The 21,190-nt window shown below is 41.8% G+C and overlaps 1 protein-coding gene across 1 annotated transcript in view; it reads left to right on the forward strand.

Moving 5' to 3' along the window:
• smg9 (SMG9 nonsense mediated mRNA decay factor) overlaps positions 1 to 21,190 on the forward strand; it is a 60,093-nt gene that overhangs the window by 25,187 nt on the left and 13,716 nt on the right. Inside the window, exon 11 of the mRNA XM_060921250.1 lies at positions 9,784 to 9,890. Coding sequence (XP_060777233.1) covers positions 9,784 to 9,890 — 107 coding nt within the window. The remainder of the gene's footprint in view (positions 1 to 9,783; positions 9,891 to 21,190) is intronic.

Genomic DNA, 21,190 nt, shown 5'->3' on the forward strand with positions numbered 1-21,190 from the left:
CCACTCCAGGACCTTGAAATGCTTCTTACGAAGCCACTCCTTCGTTGCCCGGGCGGTGTGTTTGGGATCATTGTCATGCTGAAAGACCCAGCCACGTTTCATCTTCAATGCCCTTGCTGATGGAAGGAGGTTTTCACTCAAAATCTCACGATACATGGCCCCATTCATTCTTTCCTTTACACGGATCAGTCGTCCTGGTTCCTTTGCAGAAAAACAGCCCCAAAGCATGATGTTTCCACCCCCATGCTTCACAGTAGGTATGGTGTTCTTTGGATGCAACTCAGCATTCTTTCTCCTCCAAACACGACAAGTTGAGTTTTTACCAAAAAGTTCTATTTTGGTTTCATCTGACCATATGACATTCTCCCAGTCCTCTTCTGGATCATCCAAATGCTCTCTAGCAAACTTCAGACAGGCCTGGACATGTACTGGCTTAAGCAGGGGGCACTGCAGGATTTGAGTCCCTGGCGGCGTAGTGTGTTACTGATTGGTAGCCTTTGTTACTTTGGTCCCAGCTCTCTGCAGGTCATTCACTAGGTCCCCCCGTGTGGTTCTGGGATTTTTGCTCACCGTTCTTGTGATCATTTTGACCCCACGGGGTGAGATCTTGCGTGGAGCCCCAGATCGAGGGAGATTATCAGTGGTCTTGTATGTCTTCCATTTTCTAATAATTGCTCCCACAGTTGATTTCTTCACACCAAGCTGCTTACCTATTGCAGACTCAGTCTTCCCAGCCTGGTGCAGGTCTACAATTTTGTTTCTGGTGTCCTTTGACAGCTCTTTGGTCTTGGCCATAGTGGAGTTTGGAGTGTGACTGTTTGAGGTTGTAGACAGGTGTCTTTTATACTGATAACGAGTTCAAACAGGTGCCATTAATCCAGGTAACGAGTGGAGGACAGAGGAGCCTCTTAAAGAAGTTGTTACAGGTCTGTGAGAGCCAGAAATCTTGCTTGTTTGTAGGTGACCAAATACTTATTTTACCGAGGAATTTACCGATTAATTCATTAAAAATCCTACAATGTGATTTCCTGGATTCTTTCCCCCCATTCTGTCTCTCATAGTTGAAGTGTACCTATGATGAAAATTACAGGCCTCTCTCACTTTTTTTAAGTGGGGGAACTTGCACAGTTGGTGGCTGACTAAATACTTTTTTGCCCCACTGTATGGTGTAATGCTTCAGCTATACCATTAAAGTAGTTAGTGGTAGGCATGTGATGACAAATCGCAGTACAAATTGATGACGATTTGAATCCATAAAAAAAAAAATCATTATCAAGCTGCATAATCTTAGTTTTTCCTATCTGTAATTGCATTGTTTAGACAGCAGAGCGTGCAGTAACATACAATAGCGAGAATACACATGACTTCACCCTCGGCTGAAGTAACACAGCTTGAATGCTGTGAGAAAACGCACAAAAACGGATCTAAAATAGGAAGGAGCTGTTGAGTGACTGATGACGAATAGATTTAACAAGAAATCGGAGCCCCCTTTTTTTTTGGTAATAAAATTTTCTTAATTTTTTTTTCCAAAGATATGAATCAAATCGATTTCGTGAATTGGCTGAATCGTTACACGCCTCGTTAATCATCCATTATCTAATCCAAATTATCACTCGTGAGATTTCTAATTATGAGATTTCTAAATGTTCTTTCCCGTTTAATAAGGACATGTACAGAGGTATAGTACCAGTCAAAAGTTTGTACACTCCTACTCTACTCATTCATAGGTTTTTCTGTATTTTGACTCTTTTCTACATCGTAGAACAATACTGAAGACATCAAAACTATGAAATAAGTGATGTAGTTGAGTCACTAAACCTCGTGTCCGAGTCCCGTGTTCAAGTCCGAGTCAATTCCAAGTCATTTAAAAAAAAATTGAGTCGAGTCTGAGAACAAGACTCCAACCGCACCATTTGATGGTGGCGGTTTCAGCACCATTAACGTTAGTTTGTTCCTGAACATGACGTATGAACAGGTGAATGTGCTTCTCTTTATCAGGGAGTGTGAAGTATTCTGTCAAAGATGGTTAGGAGACAGATGTAAGTGTAAAAGTTGTGTTTAGTAATACAAGTGAAGACAAGTAAACAATCCAGAACGGCAGGCAAAATTGTAAAACAGTGAAAAAGGCAGTAGGTCGAGCGAGGCTATCGTAGACTCGGCAGAATCAAAGACAAGAAATCAGGCTTCAGGAACCCAAACAAGGAAATAAGGCTCGCTCATGTGTCAGCAACGCAACTCAATACTTTGCAACGCAAGTGTGTTCTCACAGTTTTTATACAGGTGCACTGATTGCGCCTTAATCCTGTGCAGGTGTGAGTCGTTTATGGTGTGCGCACGAGAGTCCACCTGCCATGCGTGCTGCAGGTGTGACACTCTTGCACGAAATTAGTACAAAAATTTAATGTAGATATAAATATCTTATGCCAAATTATTATGGCATGTTACAAAAAATAAAGAAAAAATCCGAGTCCTCGTCTCTAATGTACGAGTCCGAATGCAGTTAATGCACAAGTCCGAGTAATCAGTGCTCAAGTCCAAGTCGAGTCACGAGTCCTTTAAAATTAGGGCACGAGTCAGACTCGAGTACTTCAAGCCTGAGTCCGGTAAAGGGCTGATGACACGAACATGACTCTATGCAATTTCTTAAATAAACTATACAACATGGGAATCATGTTAGATTTCTGTTATAATTACGTGAAAAGAAGCTGCTGTTACGCGAATATCCAACTTTTAATTGCACAGCGCAAGAAAACTGGGTCCGTGGCTCGCGGCCATGTTGTGACGTCAGCGGAAGAACACACTGCGGTTCACTGGCTGTTCTACTCTGGTTCTACTCAATGGAAATGGCGCATGAAAACGCCGGTAAACACTCTAGTGCTAGCTCTTCCTCTTCTGGGAGTCTAGAATTGTGTTGATCTCTTCCGAATAGAATCTATGATAGCCTGCCCTCTTTACCCTTTGCCTCTCGTTGCTAGGCGGCAGTTACATGAAAGCCGCAAGCTTTCACAAGCAAATACATGACTGATATCACGCCGACTTTGATTACATTTATGATTATCATGTAGAATCTATAGCTCTACGTACCTTTATCTTATGTCGTTTCACAACACATGTTCTGACAGGAGGACTGTCTTTGGATCCGGCATAGCTACTAGTAGACCCCCTCCGGAATACTGGTAGTGTTGCCAGATTGGGAGATTTCCCGCCCAGTTGGGCGGTTTCAAGTGCATTTTGGTGGGTTTTGAACATATTTTGGGCTGGAAAACTTCAGCAGTATCTGGCAACAGATACTGCTGACGTTTTCCAGCCCAAAATATGTTCAAAATGCACTTGAAACCGCCCAACTGGGCGGGAAACCTCCCAAACTGGCAACACTGTGTAGGCACTGCTGATGGTAGTAACACACGTTTGTGCTGAATTGAACACCCAAGAGATTCTTTTAAGCTGGGAAGGGTGTCAAAACAATCCAAATCGAAGTGTTCAGAGCACAGGACGGATGTTGGTGAGGGCTCCCACTTGTCACGAGTGCGCCTGACTTGCTTCACCCACTTCGCATGCAGCTCGGGATCTCTGGGAAACTTGAATAAACTTGCCCCATCCTTATGGGTTTTGGAGCAAAAGCCGGCAACACAACGCGAAGGCATAATAACTATATAATGACTAATAATGATAAACTGAACACCTGTCGCATCAACAATAAACTGGTAAGTTAGGAGGAAGGTTCTTTCGCTGACATCATATAGCTCCTCCTACTCTTTTGTCTTCTGGGTGCTGCAGCCCCGTCAAATTTGCCCAAATAGCCGCGTTTTTTATCATAACTTGTAAAATAGGCGCCTTCGTGAATTAATATATGGATCATCGGGAATTACTTTTTATGTTATAAAACATCGCCAAAGATGTCAAAAACGTGTCATCAGCACTTTAAACTGATTGCCTCGTTGTGATAACTTCTTATGAGTTTTAATGAATTCAAAATATTAAGGCAGCCTGATTACTAACTTGAAGTTAAAACAACAAATAATTCTTGACAGAGCAAACACTTTCCCATGGCAGAAAACTTACTGACTCTTCGCTGAGAAAGCACGGACACTGGAGACTCCTTCCATAAGTGTCCGAATGCAGTTAATGCATGAGTGCAAGTCCCGAGTCATCAGTGCTCAAGTCCAAGTCGAGTCACGAGTCAGACTCGAGTACTACAAGCCTATGAAATAACATATGGAACATATATGGAATTATGTGGTAAACAATTTCATGCTTTAGATTCTTCAAAGCACACTATTGACATTTATCTTAACCGGCTTCATGAGGTAGTCACCTGGAATGCTTTTCAGTTTAACAACTATGCCTCGTCGAAAGCTAATTAGTGCAATTCCTTGCCTTCTTAATGTGTTTTGAGATCCTCAAACAGTAAATGGCCCCATTTGAAAAACTGTAGTAATCCATATTACGGCAAGAACCGCTCAGTTCAGTCAGGGCCGCGTTAACCCTTGCCGAGGCCCTGGGCAGACACCCCACCCCCGCCTGTTGTCAACTGCACTCAGCAAATTCACCCCCTCAGACGTGCCTGTCTAACTAGACACAGAAACTTAAATAATGATAGTGGCACAATTAGAAATACTATTGAACGATAAAACTTTATATCCATCAACACCTATTTAATCGAGAAAAAGCAATGGTGAAATAGGCAATTGCATGGTGAAAAAATCCATCAGACATCACGGTTAACAAGTCTGGTTAACTAAAGTTTAGCCTCAAGAAGCCTTTGAATGAGTGAGTCAATGAACAACATGTCAAGAACATAACCTAGGCCTACAACAGTTCCTAGATGGCCCTTTTCCGCTACCCTTTTTCAGCTCACTTCAGCCCAACACGGCTCGCGTTTCGACTACCTCAGAGCAGCGCGACTGAGCTCACTTCAGCCCTACTCAGCACCCAAAACTCGCACGGTTTTGGAGTGGGGCTGAAGCAAGCCAAACCGAGCCGAGTGGGGATAGGGGCGTGAGGAGACACTCCCCTGTGCACTGATTGGTGAGGAGGCGTGTCTTCACATGCCCACACACGCCCCGCGAGCACGCTGGGATCTGTAAACACCGTGAACCCGGAAGAAGAAGAATTACGAGAATTTCTGAAGCCTTATGCGCCTTGCCTCATCTATACGCTCTTGCCAGTATCTGTTGGCGTTGTCGGTGACAACAAGCCACAGCACCAAGACCAGCAACACTAACGACTCCATGTCCTCCATGTTTATTGTTTACTATCTGGGTCGTGAGACTACCGCTTAAAAGGTCACTGATGTCACTGTTTGCGCCGCCTAACGACATCACGTGACGTCCACCCACTTTCGCTAACTCCACCCAATGTGTCCACCCACTTCCAGCCAGCACGGTTCAGCGCGGTTGTAGTCGAAATGCAACTCCAACAGCCCCACCCAGCTCGACTCAGCCCAACTCAGCACGGCACGGCTCAGCCCGACTCAGCCGCGTTGGTAGTGGAAAAGCGGCGTTAGTATTCAGAACAAGAACATTCATTTGGTATATAACCGTTCATTTTCATTTTGGAATCCAGGCGACTTTTAACTTGTGAAAACAAAGAAAGAAAAATATCTTGCTTCTCAGAAATAAATCTCAAAATGTTAGGCTATGTGAAATATTTCATCCTTTCACACACGTAATGTCCCAAACAGCAGTGGCACAGAGCTTTGCGCATTCAGTTTGATAGCCATGGGTCAACTTACAAGGGCACTTTCCTACTTTTCTGGAAAGCGAAGTCATTAATTAAATCATTGAACTCAAGCTGGCGTAGCGTGTGAAGACATGGTGGACAGTGATCATGTTGACAATGACGGGTGATTTATGCGACGGGACAAGGTGGGATTCCTTACGGGTGGCGAAATGCATCAGAAATGTTATCAATATGATCAAAACTTCTGAAAATATCGTTTCATATTTTCCGATCTCGCTACCTCCAAGGCCCCGGGCAGCTGCCCATGAAGCCCATTAGGATAACGCGTCCTTGAGTTCAGTAAAGAGAAACGACAAGCATCATTACTTTAAGACATTAATTGCCTTTGAATTAATAAAAATAAAGAAAAAAGCCACTGAATTAGAAGGCGTGTCTGAACGTTCGACTGGCACTGTGTTTCACAAAGATGACCCAATGGGCCTTCATGCTCTCCTTGCTCTAAAAACAGTTATTCTCGGTTATAGATGACTTGCAACCACGTGATCAAAATGCGCTACGTCATGAGCGTCTGCCATGATGGCGGATAGCCAAAGCAACTAGGACGGCAGCCGCTGAAAGCGTGTCTGTAAACATGGCTGAATTTTCTCAGTCTTACCACGATTTGAACAGTCCAGCAAAGATCCAATACAAAGAGAAGATACAGTGGTATGCAAAAGTTTGGGCACCCCTGGTCAAAATTGCTGTTACTGTGAACGGTTAAGCAAGTTGAAGATGAAATGATCTCAAAAAGGCATAAAGTTAAAGATGACTCATTCCCTTTATATTTTAAGCAAAAACAATTTTTTATTTTTCATCTTTTTTACATTTTCAAAATGACAAAATAGGAAAAGGGCCCGAAGCAAAAGTTTGGACACCCTGCATGGTTAGTACCTAGTAACACCCCCTTTGGCAAGTATCACAGCTTGTAAACACTTTTTGTAGCCAGCTAATAATCTTTCAGTTCTTACCTGGGGGATTTTCACACATTTGTCTTTGCAAAAGGCTTCCAGTTCTACAAGTTTCTTGGGCTGTCTTGCATGCCCTGCTCTTTTGAGATCTATCCACAGATTTTCAATGATGTTTAGGTCAGGGGACTGTGAGGGCCAGGGCAAAACCTTCAGCTTGTGCTTCTTGAGGTATTCCACTGTAGATTTTGAGGTGTGTTTTGGATCATCATCTTGTTGTAGGATCCATCCTCTTTTTAACTTCAACTTTTTTACAGATGGTGTGATGTTTGCTTCCAGAATTTGCTGGTATTTATTTGAATCCATGCTTCCCTCGACCAATGAAATGTGCCCTGTGCCACTGGCTGCAACACAACCCCAAAGCATGATCGATCCACACCCATGCTTCAGAGTTGGAGAGATGTTCTTTTCCTGGAATTTGGCACCCTTTTTTCTCCAAACATGCCTTTGCACATTGTGGCCAAAAAGTTCTATTTTGATTTCATCAGTCCACAGGACTTGTTTCCAAAATGCATCAGGCTTATTTAGATGTTCGTTTGCAAACTTCAGACGCTGAATTTTGTGGCGAGGACTCAGGAAAGGTTTTCTTCTGATGACTCTTCCATGAAGGTCATATTTGTTCAGGTGTCGCTGCATAGTAGAACAGTGCACCACCACTCCAGGGTCTTCCTGAAGGTCTTTTGCAGTCAAACAGGGGTTTTTATTTGCCTTTCTAGCAATCCAACGAGCAGTTCTTTCAGAAAGTTTTCTTTATCTTCCAGACCTCACCTTGATCTCCACTGTTTCTGTTAACTGCCATTTCTTGATAACATTACAATCTGAGGAAACAGCTACCTGAAAACACTTTGCTACGTTCTTGTAGCTTTCTCCTGCTTTGTGAGCATCAATTATTTTATTATTCAGAATGCGAGGGAGTTGCTTAGAGGAGCCCATGGCTGTTGAGTTTAGGGACAAGTTTGAGGAGTCAGAGAATTTATACAGCTTTGAAATCTGCATCATCTGACCTTTTCTAACGAAGAACTTGAACAAGCCACAGCTCAATAAGCTAATTAAGGTCTGGAACCTTGGTAAAAGTTACCTGAGAACTCAAATGTATTGGGATGCCCAAACTTTCGCATGGTGTTCCTTTTCTTTTCAATCTCCAATTGTACAAAACAAAAATAATACACAAATCTTGCAGAAAACGCTGAAATGTGTCATCTTTACCTTTATGCCTCTTGGTGATCAGTTCATCTTCTGTTCACTTAACTATTCACAGTAACAGACATTTTCAGTAAGGGTGCCCAAACTTTTGCATGCCACTGGAGATGTGTGGTTTTGACCCATATTTAAAAAAAGTCAGACTTTTCTGAAGATAACATGCTTCGACCGATCATCGAGTACCCAGATATTGCATTCTATCTGGTTTGGCTGCCGAAGAATCGCATCTGACCTTGGACGAAACATAGCCCGTTTTCTGACTGGGAGCCCAGTCTGGATTGTTTCTGTCATATAATTTTGCTGGCGCTCCTAGAAGCGAAACAGTAATACATGTGTTAAAATTATAACGACGACTGAGTGAACCACGACAAAAGGGCGCTCATTTTATAGCAAAATTCTAGCAACACGAAATAAAATTCTTCCTTGATGTTATTGAGAGAGCTTTTGAATCTCACCTGAGATAAAATGATCACTGCAAACACGAGCTGTTTTGGTTTTAGCCTCTGTTAGATCAGCCCTGCCGATGTCGTTCAGCCGTGCTCGTTTCCTCGTCCTCTTTCCGAATCACGGACGGAGTTCTAAAGAATCGGAACGTGCCACGGTCATGAGTACTGTTGTGACTAGAGGTCTGCGCGGGACAGAATTTTCAGTCCCGCCCGCGCCAGCATTGTGCAGTCCCGCTCCCACAAAGAATTATGATTTTCAGTCCTGCTCCCGCCTGCGCCTGCCATATTTTGTCCCGCTCCCGCCCGCAAATCCCGCATGATGCAGACGTTCGCGTTATTTCTCACGAAAGTTCCTGTCATTGGCTTGGGGAATTAAACATGCTGAGCTTAGCTGAGCTCTCCACTGACCGATCCTTCATTTATTTTAAGTTTATTGTTTAGACTCTGACATTCTGCTGACACATTCCAAGTTGAGCGCTGCATGCGCTCATGATTGACAGCTCTCGCTTTGATTGACAGCTCTCGCTTTGCGCACTCGCATTCCCACTTCCGAGTCTGTGGCGTTCTGATTCCAACCGCGATTTCATTCTCCTCTCATATGAAGTGTTGCGCAACCACAACCAGCTCCTCAGATTATACAGTGTCCTATTTCTCGCTTTAAATTAAACACTGTGCGATACACAGTCCTTTTTAATACTAGTTAATACTTTTTTTTAATACTTAGGACTAATACTCTTGACTTTTTAACAGTAAATGTACCTCTTTTTAAAGCAGCACTTACTTCTGAAGCACTGTGAGCTTCACTAGAGGAGCTGTGCTCTTCTGTCATGATCGGAGATATCAAACACGGAAGAGCGGAAAGGAATCGGAAACGTACGCGAGATTAGACCACATCCGCAAATTTAGGCATCTTAAAATGTTTTTATTAATGCCAAATAAAATATCCAGCACAAATTATATATGATAGACATAAATTAATAATTTATAAATTTTATTTTAAACACGTTTTTAGTTAGCGGGACTGCAGCTTATCACCTCTCCCGCCCGCGCCCGCAATGTGCACTCCCCCTCGCGCCCGCAATGTGCACTCCCCCTCCCGCCCGCGCCCGCAATGAGCTTTCAAAATTTGTCCCGCGCCGCACTGCTTTGCGTCGGGTCCCGCGGGACTCCCGCGGGAGTGCAGGGCTCTAGTTGTGACCACAACCAAATACAGCACAAAGATATGGCAGAGCTAAAAGAACGCTTAAAGCAGTGGAAAAACAAAGAGTTACGCACGCATGACTATGTTTCGTCTGGAATGTCGCTTGACCCCGCGTTTTGTATCTCCACCAACATGGCCGACATCCAGGTTTCTGTTTTGCTTTGACGTCAGTTGGTTATTGTTGTAGATGATGTCGAGGGAACACCATGAACAGTAACTTGGGCATGAATTGTTTTCTGTTACTAAACAGGTTTCTGCAAACCGCTGAGATGCTGAAGCCTTCGACTCCGTCCGCTAGCCACGACAGTGTTGGTTCATCAGGAGCAGATGATGGATCAGAATACTATCCTCATCTCAGTAAGCCTGATTGTACTAAGATGACTTCAGCGTTACTGCTTTGTGTTCTTTTACTGCCAAAAGTCAGGCCACAGTCATGTCATGTGAGTGCAGGAACACGTGTATGCATTCAGATTGAGATTGCAGGCATGCTAGTGTTGCCTAGGATCACTGCTTCTCTTGAATTCCTCTCATTGCTCTCAGATTCTGAACGCAGCACATTTGACAGCCAATGAAAACAGGTTTGTGACACTGCGCGCTACGTAAATTATTAAAGAACAAACGAAATCTGCATGAGAGCTTTGAAAACAGCAGCTCAAACTGCTTAAACAGTGTGACTGTAGACTATCGAACTCGGAGCAGTCAAACGTTGATTCGCAAGTCCACCAGGTAAGTGAAAGCTACCCAGTGTGGGTGCAATTGGTCTTAAGTGATCAGTCTCATTAAATCAGTCTCATTAATAATACCATTAATTTTGGTGTTTAATAATAAATTACCAAACAGCTAAATTATGGTATATTCCAAATTATTATGATCACTACTGATGCAGCAATAATGTATTACTGACCGTATTACATAGACACTACAGCTAATAGCATTCATATACACTCGGGTGAAGGCAATCTGGAGTTCTTTGAGATTGTGTGACTTCAAGAATACAGCAGCAGAAAACAGACGAGCACAGTTTAACAGAATAATTGAATTTATTATAATGATACTAAATGGGTAATAGCAGTTGAATACATTCAATATGGTCAGCAGCAATATATATCAGGGATCCCAGACGTCCGCTATTTAGCGGAATTCCGCTATTTTTCTAGCCGAAGTGGTGGTGGTTTTTTTTTTTTTTTTTTTTAATCTCTTGTATATCCATTAAAAATATGTTTGTTTAAGTAAAATGACCAGCAGAATACGTTCTGATTTGGTTTGCTTGTTTAGCGAGCTTATTGTCAGCTTCGTTTGTTCTCGTTGACATTCGGGAACACTCGGAAGTTAAATTGATGTAAATACCGCGAGACTGTACGCGATAGAACGAGAAAACAATATGGCTGCGCCCATTTGCTAGAAAATGTGTTTTAACCAGGGCTTTGAACCAGTTCAAGGAACGAAAACGAAAACCGGGAACTTTTTCTATTTCACATGGAACAGAAACAAAACCAGAAACTTTATTATTTTTTATGTTCCGGAACAGAAACGCTTATTAAAAATAATGGTAACCGGTTAATACCGGTTTTTATTTCGTTCCTCAAAGTTTCCGTGGCCTACAAATAAAAGTCATTCTTCTCCTGCGCAAGTTTCTATGACCCGCTGGGGTTCACTTCCTGTGTGACCTTCGCTGACTGAATGGAGAGCGCGGGAGGGTGGACTACTATCACGTCTCCACGTGATAATAAGTAAGTGAATTACTGAGTGTCTGAGCAAAGAAGAGCCTGAACGTTGCAACCTCCCTATTGGCTGTTTGTAAAAATGTATCAATTGTTGCCCTTCCCACGGGAATCATCGCGGGCTCGAGAGACGAGACCTGACGAGTTAGTTCGTTGGTAGCAGAACAAAATGTCTGGACACAAATCAGGTTTTCAGAAAAGGAAAGAAAATAAACGGAGGGTCGAAAATACAAAAAAGGAGGCAGAAAATGCAAAACGAGTTTTAAGGTAGGACAAATGGTTACTTTTCTGAGGCAGCCCACCGTGGCTGCAGGCTTTCAGTTGTGTCATTGAATGGTTACTTTTCTGAGGCAGCCCGCCGTGGCTGCCTGCAGGCTTATTTATTATAGCCCATTTAGTTAAAATAGTTGATCTAAAATGTTTATAGTTATGTGATGGTTGTCCTGATTTAGACTGTTTTTTTTGGGGGGGGGGTTGCGCGATGTTGCACCTGGGTCCAGATTAGGGCAGAACCGGCCCTGGCTACATTTCAGGTGTAGTTTGTTTTATGTATGTATGTACTTGCATAGATGTGTACTTGGTCTTCCAATATGGCGCCTAACAAAATCTCGCAGCGTGGTGACGTCATGCGGTAGCCATAGGGCCTGACTAGCCTTTGGTAACACACTAAACGAATTATCTTTCATTTTTGGCACTTTTTCTGTTTGTGTAGATGGGAAGACATACTGAGAATCCAAATCGCCAACATTTGAAATAATTATTTTGAATTATTTCTTGTCTTATTTAATGAAGGTTGTAATAGAATTGGCCTACATTTGGCTTAAGCTGGATGAGACAGAGACATAATTTTATAGCCATTTGTTAAACAGCTGACAGGGAACGTAATTAACCGTTCCGGGAACGAAATTTTTTTTGTTCTAACCGGTTCGGGAACGTCTATTTAATGGTGGAACCCAAAACCGGAAACGTTAAAATTCCGTTTCTGTTCGGAACGAACCAATAGGAAAAAAATTCTGGTTCAAAGCCCTGGTTTTAACTCCGTTCGTGCTTTTGTTTCTAATGCGTTGAACTTAATTCAATATGCAGGGCTGTGAAATTTCCGTGGATTCTGTCGCGAAAAATATCATCTTCACAAAACGTCTATTTTGCATTAAAAATCATTGGGGGGGGGGTCTAGTCGGTTTTAATCGCCTTGCACGAGACCGGCGGCTCAATACAGCCGGACTCGCGGAGTTTTATGCCAGCTGAGCGTGGAACACGTCTTGAGACTGCGACTCAGGAATGCATGACAGAGCTAAAAATAGCTATTGCGTGACCTGGCACCGCATACGTGAATTTTGTACTTACAGGGTGCAAGATCAGACATAGTTAAGATGCCATCAAAAAGGAAAGCTAAGGAGGTGTTTGAGAGAGATGCAAAGAGGGCTAGAAAAGAACACACAGACAGACTGAAGGAAAAGATGAAAAAGAACAAGTTTGCAAAACTGAAAGAGATGGTGTTAAAGAAAATAAAATTAAAAGACTTTCATTAGATGCTGTTTGACAGACTATGAACATTTTGTAAATAGCTTTAATAGAGGAATGCAAATACTATAGAACTAATAACTAATAGCCTTACTGAAAGATAAATTGAAAGAAATAGCTGGAAGTGATGCAAAGAGGAATAGAAGGAGCCAGAAGTAAAAGAAAAGATGTAAATAATATATTAGATAAGAAACATTAGTTTTTTTAAACTTTTGCTCTGTAGACAAGAGACATTGTGACAGATTCTTGGAAAAAGCCAGGACATAATACAAGAATTAAGTGTAATTTGGAAGACAACAGGTATCTCTCACTTAAATATTGAGCATGATTTTTCACAAAGTCATTTTGAAAGGCCCATCAAAGTTTTCTTTTATTAACATTTCTTTAAATTGTTATTTACACATTTTTTTTTTTTTACTTTTATTTTGATTAAGAGATAAAATACATAGGCACTTATTAGATATTTCAAGGTATTTTACATGGATCTTTCATTTTAAAAGAGAAAACTGTTGATAGGTATTTTATATGGCAAAATGAAGACCAAGACTAGTCAAATATTTACTTGTTGAGATCAATTTTTTACTTGCAGGAAATGCTCAGAATACACCATATAACACCTAAAATGGCTTGGTGTCTGGGGCCCTGTGGGCCCCAGACCCCCGGCTTATGCTGGGGGGCTGTGCCCCCCAGACCCCCCCTTTTCCTCGGATTTCTTATTTACAATTTCACAGCCCTGAATATATCGTGGAAAAAAGATATCGTCCATAAAAGAGATAGCGGAACAGTGTCCAGGTTAGAAGAAGTATATTCTTCAAAGCTACATTTTCATCTAATTTTTATAAATAACAATTTTTTTTGCCACTTATGTCATTGATTACAAAATATGGCATCAAATAGATGCACATTATTGTTAAATTCTGTTGCTTTTCTATGTTAAATCTATGTAAAAAAATGTGTTCTATAGCATTTTAAATGTTAAAATCTCAACAGCTTCAGGGGGCTTGCAGCGCCCTTGACCCCTGCTGATAGTTTGTTACATTCCTCTATTTTTTTCAATTACTGCTGGGATCCCTGATATATAGACAAGGCACAAACAGTGAGGGTGTGTGTGTGTGCTGTAATAAATCAGAGATTGGAATGTTATCTAAGGTGTTGGGGGGAAGTGAAAATCACCTCGTGGTTTCCTTGAGACAAAGGAATTCGTCGTGGTTGCTAATCCCACTATCTTATAACATTACCAAATCCACTGAAATCTTGATGAGGTCAAAATGTGTGTAATAATGAAATTAAGGGATGTTAGAGAAGATAGAAAAGAGCATGCAACAACCTATCTATTAAAACAACGGAGAGAGAACAATGTAGAACACAATGATCAACTCGACACTCTAAGTGTCTACAGTGTGCACAATTAAACAGTTTCTGAGTTTAGATTCACACTACTTCATAAAGCTAATTCCTAAGACTAGTTTGCCCAAATGCCAGCCTTACTTCCAGTATCGATGTCCTGAAGTTTCGCGTTCGTGAGGAAAAGTCTCTGACGATAATGTGCACAGCGATTAAGTCAGAAGGAATCCGGTCGCTTCTAACTTGTAATTAACTGCTTGGGCTGCAGTCGTAACGTTACTTATAATAAACAAATAAACCGGTTGTAACTCAATTGAGTGAGACGGCGCAACTTAAGTACTCTTTACCGTGGCCAGTGGTAAATACGAAAGCACGCTGAGTCTTCTTTCTTGCAAGGCAGACATCGTGATTTTGGATGTTCTGCTGAGCGGGGTTATCTCTTTATGTCCGTATGACGCGAAGGTCCACAGAGGAGAGAGAGTTGAGGATATCCAGGTCACTTATAGAGTCGGTGAGGTGACGTAGGTGATCATGGATGCCGTGACGTAGGTCATTGCGAAAGTTAGTTGATGGGATTTGTAGTTCTAGACGGGGACTGTGGCTGTCCCTACACCAGTGCCATCGTTTATTTGACTGGTGACCTAAGTGACTAGGCCAAAAAACCCAGGTAGCTCTTCTCGGTTAAGAAGCAGCCTTTTTTTGTCACGTACACACTCTCGTACGACAAGAAGGTTCTGGGTTCGAGCCCAGCGGCTGACATGGGTCTTTCTGTCTGGAGTTTGCTTGTTCTCCCCGGGTCTGCGTGGGTTTCCTCTGGGTGCTCCGGTTTTCACGACAGTCCAAAGAGATGCGGTTAGAAATTGTAGGTTTTTAAATAAGTAAACGATGCCTCGTTATGCAGCACATAAATGCCAAAATGATATTTAAAAAAAAAAAAAGGACAAGATATCTTTTTTTTTTTCCCCAGCATTTACCTGGCCAGAATCGTCCCACTATTCACAAGAAATAGATTCATGACATCAGAAGACCTCAAAACAATCTGCCCTCGATGCCCTATTTATGCTCTGAATATTTTAAATCCTCCTGTTTAGATGAATTGACGGAATTAAAAGCAAGATTAATGAGGGCTTCCAGAATAAAAATAAAAAAAAAAAGACGATGCCGTGCCAACCTTTGTCCATCATTCGGCTCCGAAAGTCTGCCGATGCAGCGTTGAGCGGCAACAGAGACACCACCACCGGCAGGTTGGTTTCGACTCCGTTCTACCATGGTTCTTTGGAGTATAACAAGGACGGATCCAGCTCAAGAATCTGACATGCACATTTGCAGAAATATTTTCACTCATTATTATACCCCCGCTCCGAAGGAAGTGTAAATATTTTCTCAGCAACCACAAATCATAGCCACTTGGTACCAAACTTCAGCCTGGGGTTCTATACCGTGTGTACCGTTTTCAGGTCTGTCGCACATCAACTTCCTGTTTATCGACCGAATGTATTTACGAAACAAACAAGGTGGATTTTGACGCTATTTCAAGAAGCAAAATGACAGTTTAACAGGATGCTATTTGAAATCCCTGGGGAGAACACTGCTCTTTACTTACTTGTTTCTGGGTTAAGGGTTGTTTTACAATCAGGGTACAAAGTTTGTGTCACAGGGGTCCAAAATTCAAATTGATTCAAACTGGTTCTTGTACCAGTTTTTAAGTGAAGGACAAGTTAAAGAACAGATTTCAGGTAATTTTTTGTCATGTGTATGGTAGTTTTGTGTAATCTGCTATAAGATAAAGAAGATTAAGTGTAGCTTTAAGCAGGGCTGGGAGAAACAAATGAAGTGATTCTCGGAGAGGACTTTTTTTTTTGACAATTCAGAATCCACTACTTCCATAGTGCTTTTAAAGATAAGGCTGTAAGCTTTGTGTTAGTTGTCTCTAATATTTATGTCCCAATATCTTGACCACATTTTAGGATGAAAATAATCATTTTAGATATGTTATTTTCTATTGAAAAATTAGCCGTCTCGGAGAGGACATTTTTTTTGACACAATTACATACTAATTTGATCAAAATAGTCTGAAAACTTACTGGCATTCAACATTAAAACTTAACTACGTTTCCAATGATATGGAACCAAATATTTGTTTTATGGTATAAAGAATGATTTAAGTGCATCCCTTTTGGAGCTACCTGTGGTCAAAAAAGCACTTTTTCTAAATGACACGAGTAATTTTGCTAAATATGACACATATTGCCATACATTCACCAAAAATAACGTTATCACCCAAATTTTTTTTTTTGCATGGTAAATAGAGCTATCACAGGGCTACAATAAACAACCAAGTTTATTTAGTCAAGCCTTTTGATATTGAAGATAATAAGTGTTAAATGTGATTTTTAGCTTGCATACCCCGATTGTAAAACAACCCTTAATTATTTGTTGAAGTCAACATTCATCATAAGGGTCCTGTTCCTTCGATTGCTTGCCTTCTGATAAGTGAGAGCAGGGGTATATGTAAGTGAGCAGTAGCTCACAGTTGATATTGTTTTAACAGATCGCTATGGATTTTCACAGGGGTATAGAGCACGCCGAGCCCTTTCCGAAGAGGGCAGCCACGGCCCACTACGACCGCGGCTCAGCCCGGTCTGTTGGTTGAGCGTGGCTATAGCCCATGTAGCCGGCTAGCAAACGCCCCATGACCAATGCCAAGTGGTGTACATACATTTCTGCACGTGCGTTGGTCTGGATCCATCCCTGATGGATTGGATTAGATTAGATAGAACTTTATTGATTCCTTTGGGAGGGTTCCCTCAGGGAAATTAAGATTCCAGCATCATCATTACAGGCTAAACAGAGAATAGAAAAGAGAGAAAAAACTTCTAGATAAATTAAATTAAGTATTTACATATACAAAGATAAGAAGATATGGGGAAGGGGGGGCCAGCAGGAGAGGTGTTGCACATTATATTGCACATTATCCAGTATTGCTTATTGTTAGGCTAGGCTACTGCTCCTTCCTGTCCTCTGTCCTCCTGTTACCCCTCCTCCCCCCCAGAGAGGAGTTGTACAGTCTGATGGCGTGAGGGACAAAGGAGTTTTTGAGTCTGTTCGTCCTGCACTTGGGAAGGAGCATTCTGTCACTGAACAGGCTCCTCTGGTTGCTGATGACGGTGTGCAGAAGGTGACTGGCATCGTCCATGATGTTCAGTAGTTTGTCCATAGTTCTCTTCTCTGCCACCATCACCAGAGAGTCCAGCTTCATGCCAACCACAGAGCTGTCCAGCCTGGATGTGTCCTTCTTGGATGTGCTCCCCCCCAGCACACCACGGTGTACAACAGGACACTGTTATTATCGGTGTCTTACCTGATGAATTGTCATCGGCAATCCAATGCGTCGTAGGCTCTTCAGCGTATACTGGAAGAAAATATGGGTCACAAAGAAAATACCGACGGATCAAGAGACCGAGCACTCGGCTGAGCTTCAGGTTGACTATACTCTAGACAAGAGAAATAATCAGAACGGTTTGCATCCAACTCGCTCATTTGAAATTTCCCGAGTTTTATTTACAAGTTTCCATCAATGAAGAGTTATAACATCAACGAAACTGACTTCATGTTAAAACTGTTAATGCTATAGTCATGTTGTCTGTTGTTGCCCAAATGAGGATGGGTTCCCTTTTGAGTCTGGTTCCTCTCAAGGTTTCTTCCTCATGTCGTCTGAGGGAGTTTTTCCTTGCCACCGTCGCCACAGGCTTGCTCACTGGGGATAGATTAGGGATAAAATTAGCTCATGTTTTAAGTCGTTCAAATTCCGTAAAGCTGCTTTGCGACAATGTTTATTGTTAAAAGTGCTATACAAATAAACTTGACTTGACTATTTCATGGTAGTTTCATTTTCATTTATGTGCTCAGAACGTGAATTTCCCAGAAAGAGGGATATTGCTGTGCAAACGGATGAACCAGTCAGTGTTGAAATCCAGACAGAGACCGTCATCTTCGAAGACAAGATTATCCAGTGTTCTTTGTTGGGAGATGAAAGCGTCTCATTAGATGATTCATTCGAACTCTACAAGCAAAACCATGACGTAAGCAGAGGATATAAAGAGCCAAGTTGCTCCAAGCTTCCACTAAGCCACGTCATCGCATACACGTCACTTCCGCAGGAGGCCCATCTGGTATTTTAAAAGAAAATTACTTTTCTAGAACACTCTTTGGTCTCCGAAAATGAATGTTTGACTGTTGAAATCTACGAATACTTTTACTTAACATAAGTTTAAGAGTAAATCCGCTGGAGGATCCCTTTAACATGGGGTGGCCTTGGGCTGAAATGCCCTTGAGCAAGGGACCTAACCCCCAACTGCTCCCCGGGTGCGATAGCATAGCTGCCCGCTGCTCTGGGTACGTGTGGGTGTTCACTGCTTCAAATGCAGAGGACGAATTTCACTGTGCTCGAGTGTGCATGTGACTGACAAAGGCTGCTTCTTCTTCTTCTTCTGATATTCACTGAGCAGATAATTGTTTTTGCAAAAATACACAGGTGATTTATTTAAAATTTCTGAAAATTTTATTTCAAACTTCAAAAGCGGCATGCACTTGTTTGCCATTTTTGCAGAGTCGCTCGAGGCGATGATCAAGAAATAGTCTGAATTTCTTGACCAATCAGTGCACGTGATTTCCTATGATCACCTCCATATTTATACCAATTGTTATACACGTCTGTGACTGTATTACAAATTTCCATGTAGGGGACATCTTGGCCATAGCTATTATTCTTTGTAGGAATGTTTCAAATATAGCACACTCGACATCAAGTCAGAAATTTGTGAGTCAGTATTTGGCGATGAGCTACGATGTCCTTTCATCACATTACTTGTCAAAAGCTTATTCGAGTCTGGTTCACGTCTTTATTTTCTCTCAGCAAGTTGAACACGCCTTTCTGATTCTGGAAAGATCCGTCATTTGATTAGTAAAAGCCAGTTCAGAATGAGTAGCCTGTGCTACCGTGGCAACATCGAGATTCGTCACACAACTGTGAAGCTCATTTATGATTTGGGAATTACACTTCCCAAATCATGGACTATGCTTTCTCTTGTTGAACCAGAGATCTACAGTGATGCTTGAAATTTTGTGAACCCTTTTAGAATTTTCTACATTTCTGCAAAAATATGACCTAAAACGTCAGATTTTCACACAAGACATAAAAGTAGATAAAGAGAACCCAGTTAAACAAATGAGACAAAAATATTATACTTGGTCATTTATTTATTGAGGAAAATGATCCAATATTACATATCTGTGAGTGGCAAAAGTATGTGAACCTCTAGGATTAGCAGTTAATTTGAAGGTGAAATTAGAGTCAGGTGTTTTCAATCAATGGGATGACGATCAGGTGTGAGCGGGCATCCTGTTTTATTTAAAGAACAGGGATCTATCAAAGTCTGATCTTCACAACACATGTTTGTGGAAGTGTATCATGGCACAAACAAAGGAGATTTCTGAGGACCTCAGAAAAAGTGTTGTTGATGCTCATCAGGCTGGAAAAGGTTACAAAACCATCTCTAAAGAGTTTGGACTCCACCAATCCACAGTCAGACAGATTGTGTACAAATGGAGGAAATTCAAGACCATCGTTACCCTGCCCAGGAGTGGTCGACCAATAAAGATCACTCCAAGAACAAGGCGTGTAATAGTCGGCGAGGTCACAAAGGACCCCAGGGTAACTTCTAAGCAACTGAAGGCCTCTCTCACATTGGCTATTGTTAATGTTCATGAGTCCACCATCAGGAGAACACTGAACAACAAGGGTGTGCATGACAGGGTTACAAGGAAAAAGCCACTGCTCTCCAAAAAGAACATTGCTGCTCGTCTGCAGTTTGCTAAAGATCACGTGGACAAGCCAAAAGGCTGTTGGAAAAATGTTTTGTGGACGGATGAGACCAAAATAGAACTTTTTGGTTTAAATGAGAAATGTTATGTTTGGAGAAAGGAAAACACTGCATTCCAGCATAAGAACTTTATCCCATCTGTGAAACATGGTGGTGGTAGTATCATGGTTTGGGCCTGTTTTGCTGCATTTGGGCCAGGACGGCTTGCCATCATTGACGGAACAATGAATTCTAAATTATACCAGCGAATTCTAAAGGAAAATGTCAGGACATCTGTCCATGAACTGAATCTCAAGAGAAGGTGGGTCATGCAGCACGACAATGACCCTAAGCACACAAGTCGTTCTACCAAAGAATGGTTAATGTATTCTTCATTATTCTTAAGTTAATGTGTTGGAATGACTAAGTCAGAGTCCTGATCGTAATCCAATAGAAATGTTGTGGAAGGACCTGAAGCGAGCAGTTCATGTGAGGAAACCCACCAACATCCCAGAGTTGAAGCTGTTCTGTACGGAGGAATGGGCTAAAATTCCTCCAAGCCGGTGTGCAGGACTGATCAACAGTTACCGGAAACATTTAATTGCAGTTATTGCTGCACAAGGGGATCACACCAGATACTGAAAGCAAAGGTTCACATACTTTTGCCACTCACTTTTGCCATGTAATATTGGATGATTTTCCTCAATAAATAAATGACCAAGTATAATATTTTTGTCTCATTTGTTTAACTGGGTTCTCTTTATCTACTTTTAGGACTTGTGTGAAAATCTGATCATGTTTTAGGTCATCTTTATGCAGAAATATAGAAAATTCTAAAGGGCTCACAAACTTTCAAGCACCACTGTAGTTTGTATGGTCCACAGCAGGCGTCGATTATCCGCGCCATCTTCACGAGACTTGTGCGAGACTTCAAACGTGAAGCGTCAGCGTCGCCATTTTGAAAACTGTTCACACGTCGGCCAGATCGCCATATCATTCCAATTTAGATTAATTTCGAGATTTGCCAGCTTCATCAGTGATGGAGATTATTCCGTATGACTTCGAACCAACGTGGAGAAGAGAAGAGTTGGAAAGATGACAGGATAAGGACTAGTCCGTCGTGCTGGTATTTGTCATTACTGTCGCACAATTAAAACTTGCCAGATCAGGCGGCTGGTGGGTTTTCAAAATAATAAATGCATGTATT

This window comes from Neoarius graeffei, chromosome 5 (genome assembly GCF_027579695.1).
Source record: "Neoarius graeffei isolate fNeoGra1 chromosome 5, fNeoGra1.pri, whole genome shotgun sequence".
Lineage (NCBI taxonomy): Eukaryota > Metazoa > Chordata > Actinopteri > Siluriformes > Ariidae > Neoarius > Neoarius graeffei.